Genomic DNA, 22,155 nt, shown 5'->3' with positions numbered 1-22,155 from the left:
AATTTTGTGTTAGATCCTACTCAACAATTGAGAAACAATGTGATAACTATTTTGGCAGATTGTAATTTGGATTGAGCAGATGTTCATTTTTGAGTTATCGAACTCAAACTACATCTAAGATGACACACATTCCTGCCAGAAATGTGAAGTGCTAGCTTATGAAGGAGAATAGACTTTTTTTTTTTAGTTTCAGAATGTTTTTGGCAAGTCACATAAAATACTTTAATGGGCAGGTTTCAGAAATTTGAATATGCTCTGTAACTGCAATTTCTCTTCACCACCTAAATAATATGCCTAAGTTTGTAGTTGTTATGTTATAGAATTCTTATTATTGTTTTGCTCATTTAATTTTTAATGAAGTACTTCTAAATGTATATTAAAGTATACTCTAGACTTAGTTGTGAAAGGCTGCAGTATGAAGAAATTAAGAATATATCTTTTACAGGTTTTTGAAAGCAACTGATACATGGACAGTAATTTCAGCATGCAAAAGCATTAAATGTTCATACTCAAGCAGATATGATCATTACAAATTGAACTTGACAGTAGAAAATGAAATATGCAAGGTCAGGTAATAGGGATGAGTAGTTTCTGAGATTATACAGACTGTAGGAGAGATTGTAAGGAAAGGAAGTAAACATACTAAAAATATTTCACAAGCTTAGAAATCAAAAAATATATACACAATTCATACACAATTCATTTCTTTTTAGGAAGCAAAACCTTTATTTTATCAGAGGTAACTTTAAGCCCTTTTGTAAAGACAATTTTCAATCACTAATTTCACTGGTATATTGACATAAGTTGTCACAAAGGAAGATGATTAATAAAATCAAAAGCAATTATTCCAAAGGGCAGTGTGATACAGATAGATGAGAAAGATTTTCTTGTCAGGAGTTTATTTCCACTTCACTTTTGAGAGCATATCTGATAATACTCTCAACATATTAAATTATTACCTTATTCTTTTTTTAATGCTGTAATAACTTCATTGCAAAAGCACAATCTTTCACTTGCCTAGGTAAGATGAATATTAACTTTTTTTCTGGGTTCCTTCTGTAACTAGAACTAGTAATTTCTTATCACTTCATCTACTTTAGCTTTCTTTATTCCATTGTTGCCTCTTTCTAAAGAAAGATTTCAAATTCTGAACTTCAAAACACTACATAATTGTCTTATTTCATCACTGCTTGGCACTTCAACACTTCTTTCACCTAATCACTTCCTTGGCTTGCTGTTGTTTGCAGAACTGCATATTTTGTTCTAATATACTTGTGAGGTGGGTTAACCCTGACTGGCAGCAAAGCACCCACAAAGCCACTTGCTCACTTCTCCCTTGCCCTACTTTAGAATAAGGCAGAAAATAAGGAGAATAGGAGCCAGAAAACACGTGGGTTGAAAAGAAGATATGGAATATCTTTTATCAATTACCACCATGGTCAAAACAGACTTGACTTGGGGAATTTGACTTTAAAACATTTAGTTACTGGCTTGGGTGTTAGGAAACAAAGATGCATTTAAATAGCTAGAGAAAACACCTCTCCTCCCCTTTTTCCAGGCTTACCTTCACTCTAGACACCTCTCATTCCTCCTACTCATATCTGCACATTACATACACCTAAGTCTCTTCTATGAGTTGATGGGCACTGTTGAAAGTTGGAACCAGAGCACAGCAGTTTGTTTCTGCTGCTCCTCCGTTCTCACTTTTTTCTTCTGACATGCATTCCTTCTTACTCATTTCCTCTCTCTGGGCAAACATCTGGCTACAGTCTCTTTAGGGAAGTACATGCTCCAGCATAGGTTATCCATGGGATACAATCCCTTTGGGGTATTACCATTCTGCCACAGAGCACTTCCTCTTTCTCTAGTCTTGTTCCTTTTTATCAGTGCTTACTCCCTTTTCCTCAATATGTTTTCGCACAGGTACAACAAACTCCCCCTGAAGGGCTCAGCTGTGTCTTGTTGTGGGTCTACTGCAGAGCCGTCTGGAACTGGCTGTGACCTGCATGGGGCAGCCCCTGACCTTCTGTTATAAAAGTCACAAATGCAACCCCCCTGCTATCAAAACTTTGCCATTTATACCCAATACAATCTGCAAAAACTTGTTATTTTATTCAAATGAAAAAAAATAAACCAGGTTATATGTTCACTGATAGGCAAAATATGAAATACCCGAATCTTACTTCATTCTATTCTCATAAATTTATTTACTTTTTTAATGTTGTTTTTAGTTGTTTTTTTTTTTTTAGTTTCTTTTTCATGAGGCAGCCTCATGCAATGTAGCTTAAGTGTAGCATCTCAAGCTACTGTGACCTAACCATTTCAAAAGAAGAATAAAAATGTTGCTATACAAATCCTTAAAAATAAGGTGCATATCCAAAAATTTAGGGAAATTACATAATAATTCCTAAACAACCTTTTAATTTTATTAATTGTTGTAATTTTCTTAATTTTCTGTTTAAGGCTTCAGTCTTGCAAGCACCTGTGAAAATGTGTAAATTGGGTTATCCAGAACAAATGAAATTTACTGAGGTATGCGAAACTAAGGGAAACTGTCAGCTTCGTGCGAGTACATGGTCATGCATGTTATGTGCATTAGTTCCTTTTAATAGGCATTTTCATTCATGAAAGACAGTGAATTATACATTTCTTAACAGATATTTGTAAATGATATATATGTTAATTAAAAAGAATCAAAATGATTTGTCCTTCCATCCTACCCAGGTTGTAGTGTCATAACCAAGACACACTTGTTCTTTTTGGTCACATGTTTCAGCATTTCTTTCTATTCACGGAAGGTTTTTGATCTTGGTGTTTTCTATCCCTACTGCTTTGTTAAAACTCCTTTTGAGTTACAAATTGTTCACTGAACTACAGCCAGAGCCTTTTGGATCTTCTTGAAGCTGCTGCTGCAATGTTTCTCAGCACTGGTAATCCTCTTTTGCTGTTTTTAAAATTAGTTGTTCTTTTTTACTCTGTCCATTCACTGTTCCTATAAAATTTCCTCGTGCTTGCTACTTTCTGTTGGCTATTTTTTGCACCCCATCACTTATGTATGAATCCATAATGCTATCCAAGTGGACAGAAGGGATTAAGGTAGCTTCACAGCTTCTAGTCTTATAGATGGGAGTATACAAACTTCAATATTCTTTATGTCAGGCATAACTTGATTCTTAAAGGGCTTTTGGAAAAGAATTCTCCATTTTCTGATAGCTAAACATTACTTTAAGACTCTGTAACTTTGCTTTCTTTTGAGATCCAGCATCCTCTCTTTCTTTCTCATCTTTTAGAACTTTGGAAGGTTCCAGTGGTAGCCCTGTACTTGCTGTTAATCTCACTTGTGAAATCAACTTGCTAACTACTTATGCTTTCTTCCCTCTTTCTTGTGTGTAGTAATTCAGTTGCATTGTTTAAGCCATATACAAAATAATACTCAAGAATAAAATAGTATCAAATATATCAATTGATTGCACAATCATGTATGCCTTCTATTAAGAACCTTTGCTAATAGGAAAATACAGATGAAAGGATGAAACATATGAGCTTTTCAGAATAGGATAAAATTTAGCTGTCATTCTCATGTGTGAAAAGCATCCAAATGGTTACTCTGCCTAAAACTTGACAGTGAGCTAAGTGCAGCTGAATAAGGTCAATGCCAGCACTTGCAATGTGTCCAATATGGAGAAAACTGACACTCAAACTTTCACTGTTTGATATTCTGTTGTTCTGTTTTGTTGTGTTATTTTGCATATGAATAGAAATCCGTCTTCATTCAGAAATGATTTATGGAGCTAGACTTTTTGTTTGTTTTGCTTTGAGAGATAATTTGAAGCAATTGGCAGCCAAGTAAAGAACTTCTTACTCCAAAGTAAATAGTACTAATCTGCCTCAGAACATTTTGGCTAGAGTTGCCAGAAGGGGAAAACCATCTTTATCACTTTTTTTCAGAACATCTAACAACTGAAATGCAATTTGTCTTCACTTATCTCAAAACCTGTTGCAGCTAACTTCTGCTGGAAGATTCAGCAGTTATGACATAGTTGTAGGTAAGATCTAGCTCCTAGACATCTACATCAAAATGTAGATACTGCTGTTTTTTCATCTATAGGTTTGCTCAAAACACCTACTAAATCTGGACAGGACACAATTCATCTGTCCATGGATATATGTGCACTAACATATGAGATAGGGTATATAAAGTATCCTTATGGGGCTGACAGAAGTTTACGTGCTTTTCTGGCATTTGGAGACAAAGCAAGATATTATAAAAGCAGTGTGTTATGAAGTATCAAAATTGGACCAAAATTTGGACCAAACCAAACTACACATAGGCAATTTAGGGAAGGTTAACCCCCACACTTTGGGAAAGTCAACCTACTGCTGGTACAGGTTACAGAGTTATACAGATGACCATATGGGAGGGGCTGGGTAGAGATTCTCTAGAGATAATCTAGGGTAGGTGACACATCTGCATAGCATTAGCAAATTAGAATTTACAGGAGACCATACCCTTCTGGCACAGGAACTGGAAGACATCAAAGAACACATAAAATGGCAACTAACAGCATTTAGGCGGGTGTTATATCCTGTCCAAGGGTGGTTGTTTGAAATGGATTAAAACACTATATTTTACTGACTACACTGATTAGTTTCCATTTATTATAATATGAGTTTATACACCTAGGGCAAGTACAGACATGCAAATGTAGGTGTCTTAATCTCAGATGGGATTTCACATGAAGTGAAGTTTAATATCAGCACATTCATGGGATCTTGAGGTTCCCTGAGAGAAATTAAAGTGCTGCATCACTTGAGTTACAGCCATAGAAGTGGTTGTAATATAAAATTGAAGGGTGCATGAAGAAGTTGCTAGTTGCATTGTTAATTTATTTGGCAGATTACAAGCTTTTTGTTTGGTGATTGCTTTTTTGTTGTTGTGTTGTTTTTGTTTGTTTGTTTTTAATGACAGACATCTAATTCTCAATATTGTAAATTTGTGGCCCTTTTTAGACCCTGAAGTCCTATTTTCAAAATACAGCTCAGATAGATACCCGATTTAGCAGTGGATAGAGAAAAAAGGAATCTTCTTTTCATAGAATGAAACTTTTCATCAGATTTTTTTTCCCCTAGGCATAACAAGAACTTAAATTTCATATATTGTCCCAAAAGTAAATGTTTGCAGCAGAGTTTCATACTCATGGGTCTGTTAGCTCTGCTTCATCTTGTACTGAGCTTTACTTTCTGAGAAGGTGATTTTTCACCTTTGCACTCCTGAGATGTCTTTTATGCACAGCTATACATCCACACAATGACAGTGCATAGAATGACATTGTTTCTTCTGTAATCAAGTCAGAGGAGAAATATTGCCCCATGTCATTTCCCTCCTCTTTTAAAATGTATTTTTAGAATTCTCTCATTTATAGGTTTAAAAAAAACAACACTAGTGTTGAATGTTAATTTAGTTCTGTTACTGTACATAGAACTGGACAAATCCATTTCTAAAGTTTCAATTCATTGTTTTCTACTTCAAATAAGAACACAATCCTTAAAAAAAAGAGCTAAGGTTGAAATTGAATGAAAATATGGTAACGCATGCTAATGTTTAAATTGATGGGCTGTATTTTCATTCTGGAATTAATGTGGTGATATAGTAGAGTCCTTCCTAATTTTTTGATGATTTAATAGGTGCATCTTCTTAATTTTGCTTATTCTTAAGAAAAACACAAGTATTTTAGTTGCATTCAAGCGTTTTAATGTGTTTAATATTCTACACATGCTCATTGTTTACAAAAGAGAGAGACTATGTTCTATGTACCACTGGCTGTAAGTAATTTCAGCGCCTTTGTAGAAGAGGAAAAAATGTACTGAATTATTCCTGACTTCAATTTAGCTAAGATACTTCATTTTGATAAGGTCAAAACAGTAATACATTAATCTGCATATCTGTTTCATGACCACTAACCACCGTAACATACTGTACTGGTGATCTGTTCATGTCAGGATAAAACAACTGAGGGAAAAAAGTGGGATAAAGTACTGCTATACAGTTGGAATATTTAGTGGTATTGAAACTGTGTTGGAACACTCTGTTTCCCCTTTGAGAATAATGACATTGATAATAGCCAGATGGCGAGAACTGAAGTAACTGAATGTGGCATTTTTTGATGTCTTACCTCATACTTCAGTTTGCCATATACTTTCTAACCAGACTGCATACATACCCTATTGTACAGAATACTCTCTGTCTTTCTCTCTTTCTCTCTGTCTCTTATTTCTTTTCTTCAGACTAATGACAGCTTGTTTGTTGCTTAGTTGCTTGAGAGCACTTGAACATTTGTTGTATTTTTGTACCTTAAAGATAGATACAGTATTTTTTATAGTTTATTATATGAACAGAATAGAACTGTGTTGAAACATAAAATATGTGAAATATGGTTGCTTTGTTCTTTTGAATGTTTCCCCCATATTATTTTTGAAGACTCTAATCACATCTTATGCATGAGGACTGAGTATTAGCCATAATTACTATTAGTCTCCTGCCTAAAAATAAGAAAGCTACTATTTTTCCAGTGGAGAAATTATATTCAAAATTCTGTTCTGCAGTATGAAAATGGAAACGACCCATGCAATATGGTGTATCAGAAGTTACTTCTTACTGTTAAATAAGATACTACTTTTTTTTACTTATTCACAGTATAGGTAAGGTTGATGATGTTTGGCTTTACTCTACAAAGCTAAGATTATCTCATTACAGAAGTAAAAACATGTTGTGCAAAGTATCCTCCAAATGCCTTGGTAAATAAGATTTTGTATGCTCAAATCTGTTCAGCGATAAGTTTAGCTTTTAATAACTTCTACTCTAAATAAGGAATGTGAGAATATTCTGAACTACCTTTTCAGTTTCCAGCTACACTTCCTCCTCCTTGGTTCCACTCAATGGATCTTTTTACATGTTAATAGTGGGTACTCTATTTGTGTACTGTATTAGCATTACCAGAAAGATGAAAATTTAAGTTTTTCCCCACCACCCATTCACAAACAACTGGAGTTTAATAAACTCATATGCTGTCACATAATGTGTACACAAGAAACGTGTCCCTTCGTCTTGTTTTATCATTGCTAAAGTCTCTCATATTCCTCTAAATCCTTTGCACTCTTTTCCATTGCTATCTCACTTAAATGACTCATCATCTCCCTTTTCATCATTCTTAGCTTTAATCTCTTTTTAACAATTTGTCCAGAAAGTTGGCAAAGATACTGTTGCCATGCTTTGTGAGGGGCACCTCAATTGCCTCAAGTAACAACAAACTATCATCACTATATCTAGGCAGAGGTTTATTTTAACAAGCAGCACGAGACACTTGTACCACAGTTTGCTAAATCATCATGACATCGATCGTCTTTGTGTGACTGGGATCTCACAATTAGAGTAACATAATCTTCCTGTTGCACTTTTGAGGAATTCAAAGACCTTAGCTTGTGCTGGTTCTTTGTAACTTTCTTAGCATAGCAAGCACTGAAAAATAATCTTAATTTGCAAATAAAATGGTGGTCTCTGTTGATCATTACTATTTTCAGTAATATCGGCAAGTTCTTCTAAGATAGTTTAAGTGCACCACGCAACTATAAGGTTAGAATGCCTGAAAAAGCTAGCTAAATGTTAGAAGGGAATAGAGGACAAAACAGAAAATACACCACTGTATAAATCAACCTGTACTTTGACTCCTGTTAGGTACCCTGGTGTATGCATTTCAGAAAAAAAAACAGAGTTGAGGGAAGTTCAGAGAAAGACAACAAAGGCCATCTGCCACATGGATTAGACTTTGATTAAAAAGTGACTGACTAGTGTGGGACCCTATAGCCTGGAAAATAAATAAAGTTGTGCAAGGAAGATACTCAGATTGAAAAGTGATGAATAATCGTATTTCTTGTACTGCCTGTTCATTTCCTCCTGTAAGAACTGTGTAGTGTTAGTTGAATTTAGTAATAGAGAGGATTAAAACTATATAATTAAAACTAAAACAAAAGGATCTTAACACCCATAGTTAGGTTATGAAAATCCTTTCAATGGAATGGCATGGATTGTAAAATTTAACATGGGTTTGAAGATAAGTTAGACAAATTAATGAAAGATAAATCTATTAAGGGTTATTGTACAAGTATTGAACTATACCTGGCCTAATAACTCATTACAGATTGTTGGAGGCAAGGTGCTTGCTTTGTTTCTGTATTTTTCTTGGATGTACACTTTTGATCAAGCTTTGGTAGAAGATAATCTTAGATGGATGTTTGGTCTTAATCAGCACATTCCAAGAAAACAGATTCAAAGGAAGCAACAAAGACAAGCTGTACAATTTATTATTTTACATATCACAGGACAAAAAAAAAAATGCTTCTGATAACCATCTTTTTTTTTTTTTTAATAAAAATTCAGAAACAATACCAGACATTTATGCTAAAGAAACAACATTTAAACCTATGATGTCTGGTTAAAAAGAGTATCAGTTAAAAGTTGTCATGGAAAATTGGATTCAGTAAATACTTAAAAAGGGACTAAAATCACAGAACAAATGCTTGCCTAGCTTCTTATTCTTGTTTCTTTATTCAGTGAGGTAGAAATGGAAAATTTCTCCCAGTACTCTTACATATTAATCACTTAATTATAAAATTAGGGTGAGTAATTTTTTGCCTTTGTTTCATCCAATGAATATTTAAATTCTCAGTATCAAGGGGAATAATTTGGGAGAAATTGAAAGAGATTTATACTTTTCTGATAGTTTAGAAATTCAGCTGGAATGTGAGAAATATATATCCTGATATCCTCAAAAAGGAAGAAACTTAAACTGTACTTTCTATATTCCGAGTAAAACAAACAAAAAAAAACCAAACAGGTACCTTGTAAAAAGAGTTATCTTCAGTGCAGTCTAGTGCCTTAGACTTAGGCACTTATGTCTGGCAGATACTTTATGCAGTAAACTATTCTTCATACTGTCTTTTTAATAACAGGAATTGTAGCAGAAATCAAATTAAGCCATAGAGTAGTAGAAATGGAAATATTGAAACAAGCAAAAGGGAGATACCTAGTATGACCAGAACAGAATTAAAGAGTTAGAAAACTGTGTATATTATTTAAAACTGAATTATATTAGCTTAAAGCAAATATTGACTTTTCAAATATGCCAGTATGGAAGAGTAGTAATAGCTGATTTTTATGTAACATTTTCTATACATATTTCTAAATAATTTCACTATGGAAGTAGTTATTCTGTCTGTTCTGGATGACAAAACTGAAGCACATGCTAATGAAGTGACTTGACAAGAATTGCCCAGAAAGTTCCTAAAAGAGTCGGGCACCTGAGTCTTTTGAGCCTCAATCCAGGGCACCTGAAAACTAGGTAATGCTAACACTTTTCACAAAGCTGACAATTTCTTAGGTAGTAATGTTTTCTTTTTGCTTACAGTACTGCCATCTTGATGCCCCTTGATCTGTACAAACACATTGCGAAGAGAATCTTGAAGGACATATATTCAAATCAAATAAAGCTTACACAAAAACAAATAGGAACAGGCACTTTCACCTGGCACTCCCCTTCCTTCTCTCACTTAATAGTAAACCTGGGATTAAAGTCAAAACCTTTTATTTCAAATATATATATTTGTTAGTGTAACAAATAAGCATAGAATATATGTAGATTTATAACTGGAGATACAAGAACTAAGAATTTATTTTCATTTGTATGCAGCCTGGTGCTGCATAGTTGTTTTTTTCAAAAAAGAGATATAAAAACCACAGCTTTAAATCATATTTTGCTCTGGAAAGTTCAAAAACCTCTATGACTTAAGTAAATCAACAGTCAAAACAAATTTATAATTGCAGTCTTGAAGGAAATTTCAGTTTTAGGAAATTGACTTGTGGCTGGTTTTCTGAACCTGTCTGAGCATACTGTTTTGACACTTAAGGAAAACCAGTCAGTAGTATTTACGCTAATAATCATCCATCTTCCCAATGATCCCAATGGAAATTTATGAATATTAACCAACTTGGAAGAAATTCACCATTTTACCTCTTGTGAAGGCTAACATAATGTCCTTTTTGAGGGTTTACTTGATATTCAAGTATTCCACAGGCACATAAGCTCTTTGTACAGAGGAAAAATACTCCTTCTTTGCACTGATTTTGTATTTGAATGAATGTTTATTTTATTTTTTATTTTTTAAATTTTCTGGTTGAACAAATTTATTATTTAATACTTGCTGGAAATTCTCATTTACTTCTCATCCAGTAACTTTTTCTTACACATAAAAGAACTTACTGTGGGAACGCTGTGGAATCTTTCAGAAATTCTTGCCTCAGCAAATATGACCACAGTGCCATTTAATTTATATGAAGTAAATATCTAGCAATGATGGTAAAACTGTTAGCAGTCCTATTAACAGCCAAATTCTAGGTATATATAACCAGAACCTAATGAAAGACACAGAAACATAATATGCTATAAGCATGTAGAACTTCAGAATAAAGAATGAGCATTTCAGTACAAGACCCATTCAAAAGGTTTCCATTGTCTTTCATAATTAGATTTCTGAGAAGGGAAAGGTTTTTAATTTTCAAACCCCACTTGGATGTGATCCTGTGTAACTTGCTCTAGGTGACCCTGCTTGAGCAGGGGGGTTGGACTAGATGATCTCTGGAGATTTCCTTCCAACCTCAACCATACTGTGATTATGTGATTCTGTGTAATTGAATTTTTGTCCCTCAAAACCACATAAAAAGGCTTTCTGCTGGTCAGAAACGCACACATAATTCCAGGAAAGACATGCTTAAAACAAATTAATTAATATCAGTGTAAGTCTACATAAATTACTTTTGAAATGACAACACTATGTGTGATAGATTGTGCAGGGGAAGATATGAAACTGCTGATATTAATCCCAGTAATATTCAAGTAATAGTTATTAAAATAGTTTTTTACTAAGGACTATAAATTCTAAGAAATGGTATATACTGCAGAGAATTTCCTGTGAGGAAAACAATGAAATCCTTTGCAAGGGAAATACAACCAAACAAAAAACAGATAATCTATTCTTAAAAACTATTACATTTTGGATTTTATCGTCCCCCAAGAGTATTAAGACTGCAATATTGTTCATTTAACAGTTATAAAATAATTCAATAGAAATAAATAAAAATACAGAACTTTGTAACACTAGTTTTGAGACACTAGTTTCCACAATTTAGTCTCCTGATTCTGCAGTCTGTCTTTTGGGCTTTTTTTTTTCAAGTAACCTAGCCTAATATGAATCCTCATTTCCGTCTTTTGTTCCTTTTTATTATCTGCAACCTGAATCCTACTTCCACTTAGCACTACCTCATTCTTTGTCTTCGTGGTCTGATGATATGTATGAGCCTTCTGATGTAGTTAGCTCTTTTTTACAGATGTAAAGAAATTGCTGAAAGCAGGCTCCCATGGCACAGGAAGCCAGAAAGCCATGTTTGGTTATTGACTCTAGAAAATTGGAAAAATCTGTGAAAAACAGTGTATTTCTGTATTTGGATGGAAGAATAGATTTTGTGATTGAGTCCAGGAATCCTATGTCCTTGATTTGTATAAAGGAGATATTTCAGATAATCTGAGGAAGCTGAACAGCTTGAAAGGGTATTTTACTATCTCAACACATATTAGAAATATAGATAATTTCATAGAAATCTTTGTTTTTGAGAGTATTCTTTAGAGTGATACATACCCATTGTTTGTTTGTTTAATCAGGATACATCTTTCAGATAGGGAGATTTTTTTTCCAGTGTCAGCTTTGAGTTTTTCTGAAAAATAAATTGTGCTGACCTACAAAATTATTGTAGGTCATTGTTGAGGTTGGTAGTTGAAGTAGGTAGTTAGACTTCAGCGCAGGATATTTTTCTAAGAAAAACAAAAAGTGGAAAGAATGTGTAGTATGTATATTATTCTAAACTTCTAGTTCAGATACGCATTTCTTTAAGTACATGATTCCATTTTAGAGAATAGAGCTGTTTAAGACACTTCTCTCTTAACAGAAAAATGTTTTGTTTTAAAAACCAAAAGAAAATGGTTATGTTGGTGCTTATGTGTATAAAGAGGGTGATGAACCATATTTATCTCATTGGTGCCAAGTCAAAGTATAAATGATAATGGGCACAAACTGAAATTCAGGAAATGCCATTTAAACAGAATAAACCTTTTTACTGCAAAGGTGACTAAAAACTGGAACAACTTGCTCAGAAAAGCTGTAGAGTCTCTATCACTGAATATATTCAAAACATGACACTATCATGAGCAACATTCTCTAGTTGATCCAGCTTTTAGGTCAGTGGCCTAGACAATCTCCAGAGGTAACTTCCAACCCCAAACCGTTCTTCAGAAATCTGCTGCTATCAGATATTCCAAGCAACCACTTTCCTCAGAACTCCTTAAGTACTATCAGCTGAGAAATATAAGAAGTATTCAAAACCATCCGAAATTTCTGAAAATCAAATTGGTGTACTTTTAGACAGGGTACTCTGCAGTAGAAAGAATACATTTGAAATTAACTGTAACATGTAAGCATTTAGCTTTAGATATCTTGAAATTGTTGGCTAACAGATCATTGGGGACATCTCCCAGGGAAGAACTTCCTGAGGCAAAGTTTGTATTTTGTACTGGATGCCCGTTTCATTGCTCAAAAATTTACTTATTGCCCACCTGATGCTGAGAGCACATAATGTTCTGTAGGAATAGCTTTCTCTCTTTAAGTGGATTTAAATGGATTTTGGATCAGTATGTATACTGAAAGAACTTTCCTTCCTGGAGAATTGTTTTTGTCACACATGACCTTTCTTAAAAAGCATTACTAAAAGTATTCCTTGTTTATTCAGTGTATATGAAACAACAACAAAAATCATAGAATCATGGAATCATTTAGGTCAGAAAAGACCAGATGGTACAGTTTCATTTATAAGTAGTTCATCTTTATATTACTTTATAAGTAACATTTACTCTGTTTAGAGATGAACTTCGTTTATTTATTCTTAGTGAGAAATAAGAGATAATTACCTCTTCTTAAATGTAATGCTTTTAGTTGTATGTAGGCAATATATTTTTCACAGTAATTAAGAGACAGTTACTGCCAAGGTGCAGCTGCTGGCTCCCTGAGGACTGGTGAGCTGTGGACCACAGGGGATCTGCATGCAGACCAGCAGGGCAGGACCCATCCCACCACTCTGGCCAGGAGAAGGGCAGCCAGGACATTAGGGACAGGCCCAGCTCTGAGCATCTGGCATCTCCCTGCGGACGGGGTTAGAAACAGACTGAGGCGGGGGTCTGGGTCTGGCTGGGTGGGGCTCATGGCTGTGCAAGGTAGTGCTGCGGAGAGCTGGAGACTGGTGCTACTGTTGTGTCACCAGGGCAGGGGCTGACAGCCCCAGGGGCTGAAAAGAAGTCCTAGGACTTGGGCCCGGATGGGGGAGACCTAGGGGATGTTGGGCAGAGCTGTTTATTTTCATCAGGCCCTCAGAGTCCTGATAATCATTTATTATATAACTCGGTATAAGATACGACTACATTATATAAAAATATAATTCCATTACATAGAAATGTCATTACATAGAAGTGTAATTTATTACTGATATGTAAAACTTCAGATCTAAAGTTAGTTGGATTGTAATGCACTTATACTATATAATGTTATACATATTGGCCAAAGGGAACAGAATTTATATGGAGTTAAAAATCTATTGTTACATCAACTGATGTTTTTACAGTCTGATAGTCTAAATTTGCCCATTTATTTGGTCTTCTTCAAGCATATACTGTATTTTTTTTTGTATTTTTTTTGAACTACTTTATGAATAATATGACAGTTTTCATTTATTCTTCCACTGCTGAAGTTAATAACTTCTAAATCTAGAGGATAGTTGTTAACAGGCCATACTCTACCTACAATCCAAGTGGAGTACTGCAAGTAACAGGTGGAGTACTGCAAGGGTCTGTCCTGGTACAAGTTCTGTTGAATGTGTTTACCAATGATCTAAAATCAGTGACAAAGTGCAATCTCATCAGATTCACACATTATGTCAAAATGACAGTCAACAGTCAATATAGTCACTGATAGAGTTGCCATCCAGAGAGATGTAGACAAGCTAGAGGAGCAGGCCAACAGAAACTTTATGAAACTTAACAAAGACAAATACAAAGTGTTGCATCCATAAAGGCAGAAACCCTGGCATAGGAATGGCAGGTAACAAGCAGCTTTTCTGAAATGGCCCTGTGGGTCCTGGCAGACAGCAATCAGAGTGTAAGCCTGCAATGTGCCCTGACAGCAATATCCTGGACAATATTAACAGGAAAATGTGATCAAAGGAAAGAATTATTGTCCTTTACTTAATACTCATGTGATCACAGCTGGAATAGTGCATCCAGTTTTGGACCCCAACATAGGAAAGACAAGTTCTTTGCTATAGCAAGTTCAGTGGAGTGCCACTGAGGCAACTGGAGGCTGGAGCACTTGCCCTGTGAAGAGAGGCTGATGGAGCTGGATTTGTTCACCCTGGAGAAGCCAGGAAAGCTAACAGCTTCCTGGTGTCTGCAGGGGGGTTATTGAAAAGTCAAAGCCAAGCTTTTCATAGTGGAGTAGGGTTTGAGAATGAGAGAAAATGGAAGAGTTGGAAACAAGATCTTCAGGCCATATATAAAGATAAACATGCTGTGAATCCTACTTTTGAACAAGTTGACTCCGGGGAATTTGGGCAGTCTCTATCCTGTGAGGTTTTCTCTGGATTTGACCATATAAGATCCTGAATGACTTGGTCTGACCTCAGGTCTGATGCTGCTTTATGCAGAAGCATGGCCAAAAGGCTTCTTGTGGTACATTTTGCCCTGAGTTATTCTTTATTATGGATAACATTTGTTATGATACAAAAAAAAAAAATTTGCATGATACAAAACAAATTCACTTTATAGAATATTAACCTTTTTGGATTTTTTTTTTGACTCCTACTCAGCATGGTGTTATTAACTAGTGGACAAATAAGTAGTATTAAAAGACTAGTTTAATGTTAGTATTTGTTTATCAGTTTTCTCTGAAGAAAGAGCAAATTTAGAAAATCTTTAACACATTTTTTGAATACTTATTGATGAATCATACTTACTTGGTTGCATTTTAAATGTTTGGTGGTGGGCTTTCAAGTTAGTTATATTGTACTGGCTGAACCCATGCCTTTAGTCTATGGAATAGTAACAGTTGGCTTGTATTAAAAGAAGTTATGGTGATATAATCTGTATCGAAGCTTTATTTTAAACTGGCATTGCAATGAGAATAGTTTAAGTCCAGTTGATGGTTGGTATCTGAAAGCATGGTAATGCTGTAATTTCACACTGTCAATTTAATTTAGAGAATTAATTCATTTTCTTTAAAATCCTATCTTTTTGAATCCTGCTAAAACGTTTTTCTTAATCATATCTTGTAAGAAAGAATGATAATTAAATATTGGCAGGTAATTGTGTTAATTTTATTAAAAAAATGAGTCTTACATCTTCTGCTAATGTATATTGACTAATCACTGGTAGTTCTTGCTTATGCTAACCCTTCTAAGAGAGAAAAACAGTTCTGGTTCAATAGGAGATAGCAGCTACAGGTGAAATCTACAGCTTAATCTGGGATTGAACACAGTATTGTGAGTGGTGCAGTTGATACAGCAGAAATAAGAGATGCTATACAAAGGAACCTGTACAAGCTTGAAAAGTGGACCCATGCGAACCTAATGAGGTTCAACAAGTCCACATTCAAAGTGCTGCACCCAGGTTGGGGCAGTCTCAGACATGAGCACAGACTGGGAGAAGAAATTGAGATCAGCCATGCAGAGAAGGACCTGGGGGTTCTGGTGGACAGAAAGCTCAACAAGGGCCAGAAGCCTAGAAGGCTTGCAGCCTAGAAGGCCAACTGCATCCTGGGCTGCATCACCAGAGGGGTGGCCAGCCTGTCAAGGGAGGGATTGTCCCCTTCTGCTCTGCTCTGTGCTTGTGAGACCCTGCTTTGAGTGCTGTATTCAGGTCTGGGGCCCCCTGCACGAGAAGGATATTGGCTTGTTACAGTGAGTCACGGGAGGACCACAAAGTTGATCAGAGGGCTGGAGCACTTCTTCTATGAAAAGAGGCTGAGAGAGCTGGGGTTGTTAAGTCTGGAGAAGAGAAAGTTCTGGAGAAACATCCTTGCAGCCTTTCATTACTTAAAAGAGGCTTATAAAAAGATGGAGAGTAACTTTTTACTTAGACATTGATAAGATAAGGAAGAATACCTTTAAACTAAAGGAGGGTAGGTTTAGTATAGATGTTAGTAGGAAATCCTTCACTCAGAGGGAGGTGAGGCACAGGAACGTATTTACCAGAGAAGCTGTGGATGCCTCATCCCTGGAGGTGTTCAGGACCAGGTTGGATGAGGCCCTGGGCAACCTGAATCTAGTGGGTGGCATTCATGCCCATGGCAGGGGGTTGGAATTAGTTGATCTTTAAGGTCCCTTTCAACTCAAACCACTCTATGATTCTATGATTGGAATAAGCCTAGGACTCAAGCTTCTATAATGAGCATAAAACTCAGGTCATCTTTCAAATTTGAATTAAGATCTACCTCAAGAATTGCATTTGTCTGATCCTTCTTTCCAACACATGAACTTTCCATGTGGTAAATGTCGCTACTTATTTCAGGCCTACAGTTTCTAAACATGGTTAAACTCTAATTCACTACTGACAGATCCTTTACAACTTAAAATGAGTAAATTTTAAATATATGTACTAATTAAAAAAGGGATGATAAATTCCTCTAGCATTCACACATTTTAAGGTGAGCTTTCCCAAGTTGTAGTATTTTAAAAGGGAAGAAGACATATTTTCAATAGAAGCATTTTCATTGTATTAGCTATTATTTTCTGCCTTACATTTTTTGCTGGTGAATGCTTTTGCAGAGTGGGCAAACATAATCATACTCTCCCTAGATTATTTTATTCCCTCAGTGATTATTTGCATAAAGTGAGACCATGAGATTAATTTAAATCAGAATTTCCACCAGGAGTTTATCTGTGGTAAATTTCCTTTGCTATCACATGTTTACAAGAGGAACCCTGTGTATAGTTATAGCATATTGCATATGCAAATTGTGTGCATCTAGCACAGATTCATAATCTATTTCTGGAGCTTTGTCTCAGGGAAATGTCAAAGGCATTTGCCTCTCTTATTTACTAGAAATGATGCTGGAATCAAGAGCAACCTCCACCCCTGTATAAATAGAAAGGCTTATGGGTCTTCCATATGTTTCCATTATCCAAAGTTTTAGCAGTTACAAGACTTTTGAGTAGTGGTTCATTCAGACTAGTTTCCTGTCCTGTGCTTTATCAGCTTGATCTCCTTCCATTTGCCTAACAAGCATAACAAGTTAGGTGTCTTTGCTTGAAAGTTGCCTCTGTAGCACAGTGGTATAGTACTTTTCAATGTATGCAGTTTGAAGCTTTAAGTAAACAGTATTTTCATTGCCTTTTTTTTTTTTTTTTTGTATTTATTTTTAAATGGACTTTCTCTTAACTTGTTATTATTTTCCACTCAAGTGTGGTGCGTCTTTAAAACACTAGGGCATAACATTCTATTTGACTGAGATTCTGAATATAATTTTATTTTGAGCTTGATATTGAGAGCTGACTACTGCTTATTTTTGTGCATTTTCTTGCATGATAAAGATACATCCACATATATTTTACTTTAAAAGTAGTGGTAATGTGACATGCAGAAAGTTTTCTTTCTTTGTTTTAAGCAGCATTATCATGTTCCAGAATATCTCTTGGTCATGCACTTGTATTTTCTATGTTTTAATCTTGATAGCAATCTATAAAAATTCATTGTAACCTGGATCTTAACTAGTCTAGTGTTGTAATATTATTCATTGTTGTGAATTTTTTCTTTTATTCCAAAATAAATAATAAAAAAAAAACACGCCTAGGTCCATTTTAGTTACGCTGCTGCCATCATAGGACAGTAAGGAGGTTTTTTTGTTTGTTTAGTTGTTTTGTCGTTGTTTATTAGTATGTTTTGTTATTACTGTTTGTTTTTTACCCTCTACTAGAAGACTCATGATTCTGTTTCCCACATGTAAACCTGGAGTTTTATCTGGTGCTTTTAAGGTTGTTTAATTGTGCAGGGAGAAGTCACGCCGTATGATTTAGAACTGCTGTACTGAGAAACAGATATTAAGATATTATGTGTAAGATAGTAAAAACAATTTATTCCATGCATACAGAAGCCCTGTGTGTTACCTTATAATACTTAGATACTCTGTTATATTTGAAAAACAAAATAAAACATTTCCCACCTAAAATTTATGCATAAACAAAACCAAAACCAACACAGACTTTATTGTCAAGACTGAGTATTTTTAACATTTAAGATCTGTTTCATTTGTTTATACAGTGTATTTGATAATTTTGTAAACAGGTTTGATATAGCACATGCATGAAAGGTGCTATATACTGCCCAGTTCCATTGTAAATTCTATTTGCATTTTCTAGTGATTCTTCTAAAAGTGCAAATACTGTTTTGATTTAATTCTGTCATCGTGCACAACACTTCAAAGTCTTAAATGTGTGTGAGAGGAAAGCTCAGGAGTAAATATAGAAGAGTGGAATGTTTGAATGAGTTTTGAAGAGTCCCTTATTCAGTATTATGTATTAAATATACTAATAGAGCATAGTACAGTTCATGCTACATCGACTTTGTTAATATTATTATTTTTTTAATTATGAAGTTTATTTTGCATTGCCCAGTTATTGTCTGTTCCAGTCAAGATGGAGTTGCTACTTTGTTAGATGTTCTAAATATTCAAAGGTGGGAGAGTTGACCTCCAAACATTTGCAAACAACTCGGGGGGATAGGGAAAGATGAAAAAGTTAATAAAATATTAAAAAAAATAATCCCCTATGGTTTACATATTTTTAGTTACTACACAATTTAGAAGTGTTAAACAAATGTTTTCCTAAGCAGTGCATAGACAAATTTTTAATTAATCAACCTTTTTTTTTTCTTAGTTAAATAATCTGGTGTTTTTTTTTTTTTTTAAAAAAAAAATTATTTTTAACAGAAATCTGAGAGTAAAAAGAAAATCACAGGTGCAGCCTTTGTCCAATATCAAATATAGATAACTATGCTTAGATGTTGTTTTGTTTAAATGTGTACCTTTTTCTTTCCATCTGCCCTTGGCCTTGTATCAACTCTAAATGCTTTAATGAGCTTTTAGAACCTTGTCAAGATCTGATGGAAGAATTGGGTACGTGAACATATTTGACAGCCTTATTAGCAGTTGAACTACCAAAGCTTCACCTACTACCTAGGTTACTACATAATGCTATTGTATCACTTCTCAAGAAGGCGGTTATCACTTTTCTACTCATGGGGTCCCCTTTATTTTACAGCTTTATTTTCTGCTCCAGCCATGGTATTTTTTTGGCTGAATTTCTAGGTGTAGAAATTATGTGCTCTCATTCTGACTGGTACAAAAGTTAATACTACAAACATTTGCAGCACATTTAAAACTAACTGTATAATATCACTATAATTACAAAAATGTTCACTACCATTAAATATGTTCTGATTACTTCCAAAACTTAAATAAACCATATTGACCTTCTTGTTTTCATGTCAGTTGTCTTTACTATGTTAAACAGAGGGAAATTTAATCTCTTAGGTTTAACAGGAAAACACAATTCAAAAGAAAAAGTTAGCATCCAGTGCTACTGTGTGTCCCACAGGTTCTTCCACTTTGATCAAAACTGCCTCCACTGGTGAGTTAGAGGAGCCTATTGCGGTCACTACTGGTGCTATTACTGTTGCTAGCACATCTGCAGATGTTACTGTATGCACCCATAGACAACCTTCGGAAGAGCAACAAGTGCAAGCTAAGAATATAAGAAAATCAATTCTGGAATCGGCCTCTTCCAAGGAGGAACTCTCCCTTCATCAAGCAAACATACAAAGCACAAGACGACGACCAAGAAAAGCTGAGCAGATAGAAAGAACTAAAGAACTTGCAGTTGTTACTCATAGAGGTATTGGATATTATTTTACTTGTGCCCATGTAGTTATGGAAAAAATATTTTGCATAAATCAAAAATGAAAGGTCAGATATACATTCCAGAAGTGTGGTTAAACCTAATGGGAAAGGAATTAAATCTACTAAAAAGTGAGTTCTAATGGGACAAACAGATGAAAAAATGTAATTAATATTATCATTGTAGCTTAAATTAATCTGAATTACAGGGGAAAAAAAAGGGGGGGGGGAAGAGCAAGGAATTTTCACTTTATAACATATCATTATGTTTTGTTGTCAAGGCTAGTGTAAGATAAAAGTTGACATAAAAATATTATTCTATGCTAAATATATGTTTAGAAATAAGCAATTAAACAACAGAACTGTACTTTATAAATAGCTGTTTTGTTATAAACTAACCAGTGGTGCAGATGTATTCATCTCCCTTCTGATAAAATCTTCAGCAAAGGTTTGGCTTTTTTAAACGTGTGTACATTTTTATTCTATCAAACATGAAATCAGCGAATGAAGCACAGTGAATGAAAAGTTCAGAACACTAAGGAATTCAATGGAGAGTGTTAAGTTATTATTAAAGGTAAAGTTTTGATATATTCCTATATTCAGATGATGTAATCCATATGCAAAAGTACTAATAATGAACACTTGGAGCCTAAACAAAGCAAGATTTATTCTGCTAAAAGGTAAACGACAATATGAAAATTAAGTCTGAGTAACAGCAGTGCTTGAATGTCTTAATTTAACCAGCAGAGACATTCAGAAACAAATTGGATTGTCATATTTTTTTTTATTATTATTTTTTATTTTTTTTTCATATACAAATGTTAATGTTGCAGGTTAATGTTACTGAATAATATTTATTACATATTATTATTTTGTGCTAGTCCATTGTTTCATGTAAAGCTATTGTGCCTGAAGAACTTACAAACACAAAAATATTGAAAAGCAAGAGCTTTTATAGCACAAGCAATTTGTAGATGTTTCTTTACATGGTCGATATTTTGTAAAGACAACTTTAAACTGGAATCTGTTACCCTACTGGATCAGATAGTCACCTTGCATAAATGACTGTAGCTTCATTTACTAAGACCTATTGACAGAGCTGCAGTTCTACAGAATTTTAAAACATTATGTAAATTAATTATGTTATAAAAAACAACTGTTTTAAAAAAAGTTTCACATGCAAACCAAATCAGTTGAAAAACAAACTGATTTGGTTTGCATGTGAAACAAATCATTAAATAGCTTTGTCTTTTAATTGTTTTAATTTCTATCAATACAAATCTTTTTTTTTTTTGTGGTTATCAGTTCTTATAAATTAAGAGTTTGGTTTCTACAGGTTGTATGGCTAGGCATTCTGTTTAGAATATCTTTGGTTTAAATAGTAGAAAACAGGCTTATTTTCAGTTATGAAGGAGTATCTGAAGGTCTGTAATAATCTCTTCTATGAATATGAGAGTATAGTAATTTGGCAGTTATGTTTGGCAGTAACTGTTATATACATACAGTTTCTTCTATCACCTGTTTGTAGTCATTGCACTACAATGTCCTCTCCACTGTTGTTTCACTGTCCTTTTCTCCTCTGACCTGTCTTTTAGTCTAACACATATCTAAGGCTCTTCTGAATTACACTGCCATATTATAGTACAAAACTTTACACTGCGGGTAGTCGCAGGGGGGACGGAAAACAAGATTTTTCTAAGCTTTTTTTTTTTTTTTTTTTCCATATATTAAACCACAGCACATGTACAGATGAGATGAATACTGTATACGCTCTCCTAGAGAACAAAGTCCATACCTAGCTGTGTCTGCAGTTTATTTGCTCATGGTGTGTTTATAGTCTTGATTTTGTTAGTATTTGCTAGACATCTAAACATAATATTATTGTATTATACCCACAGTATCACAGTATCCGTCTGATAGTAGAATGGGTATTCATATACTGAGAATAAAAATGGTTTCGCTTGGTAATCATCAGTTTTTGATAGTACGCTTACGGTAGCCATGAAAATGTATCAGATTGACTAACTCAGTAACCTGTTATGGTCTACTATACAAAATTTC

General features: G+C 34.6%; 1 protein-coding gene across 1 annotated transcript in view; it reads left to right on the top strand.

Moving 5' to 3' along the window:
• CSMD3 (CUB and Sushi multiple domains 3) overlaps window positions 1-22,155 on the top strand; it is a 629,782-nt gene that overhangs the window by 224,299 nt on the left and 383,328 nt on the right. Inside the window, exon 7 of the mRNA XM_035317227.1 lies at window positions 19,796-20,092. Coding sequence (XP_035173118.1) covers window positions 19,796-20,092 — 297 coding nt within the window. The remainder of the gene's footprint in view (window positions 1-19,795; window positions 20,093-22,155) is intronic.

This window comes from Oxyura jamaicensis, chromosome 2 (assembly GCF_011077185.1).
Source record: "Oxyura jamaicensis isolate SHBP4307 breed ruddy duck chromosome 2, BPBGC_Ojam_1.0, whole genome shotgun sequence".
Classification (NCBI taxonomy): Eukaryota; Metazoa; Chordata; class Aves; order Anseriformes; family Anatidae; genus Oxyura; species Oxyura jamaicensis.
Note: the sequence above shows the minus strand (reverse complement) of the source record. Positions and strands in the feature narration are given on the sequence as shown.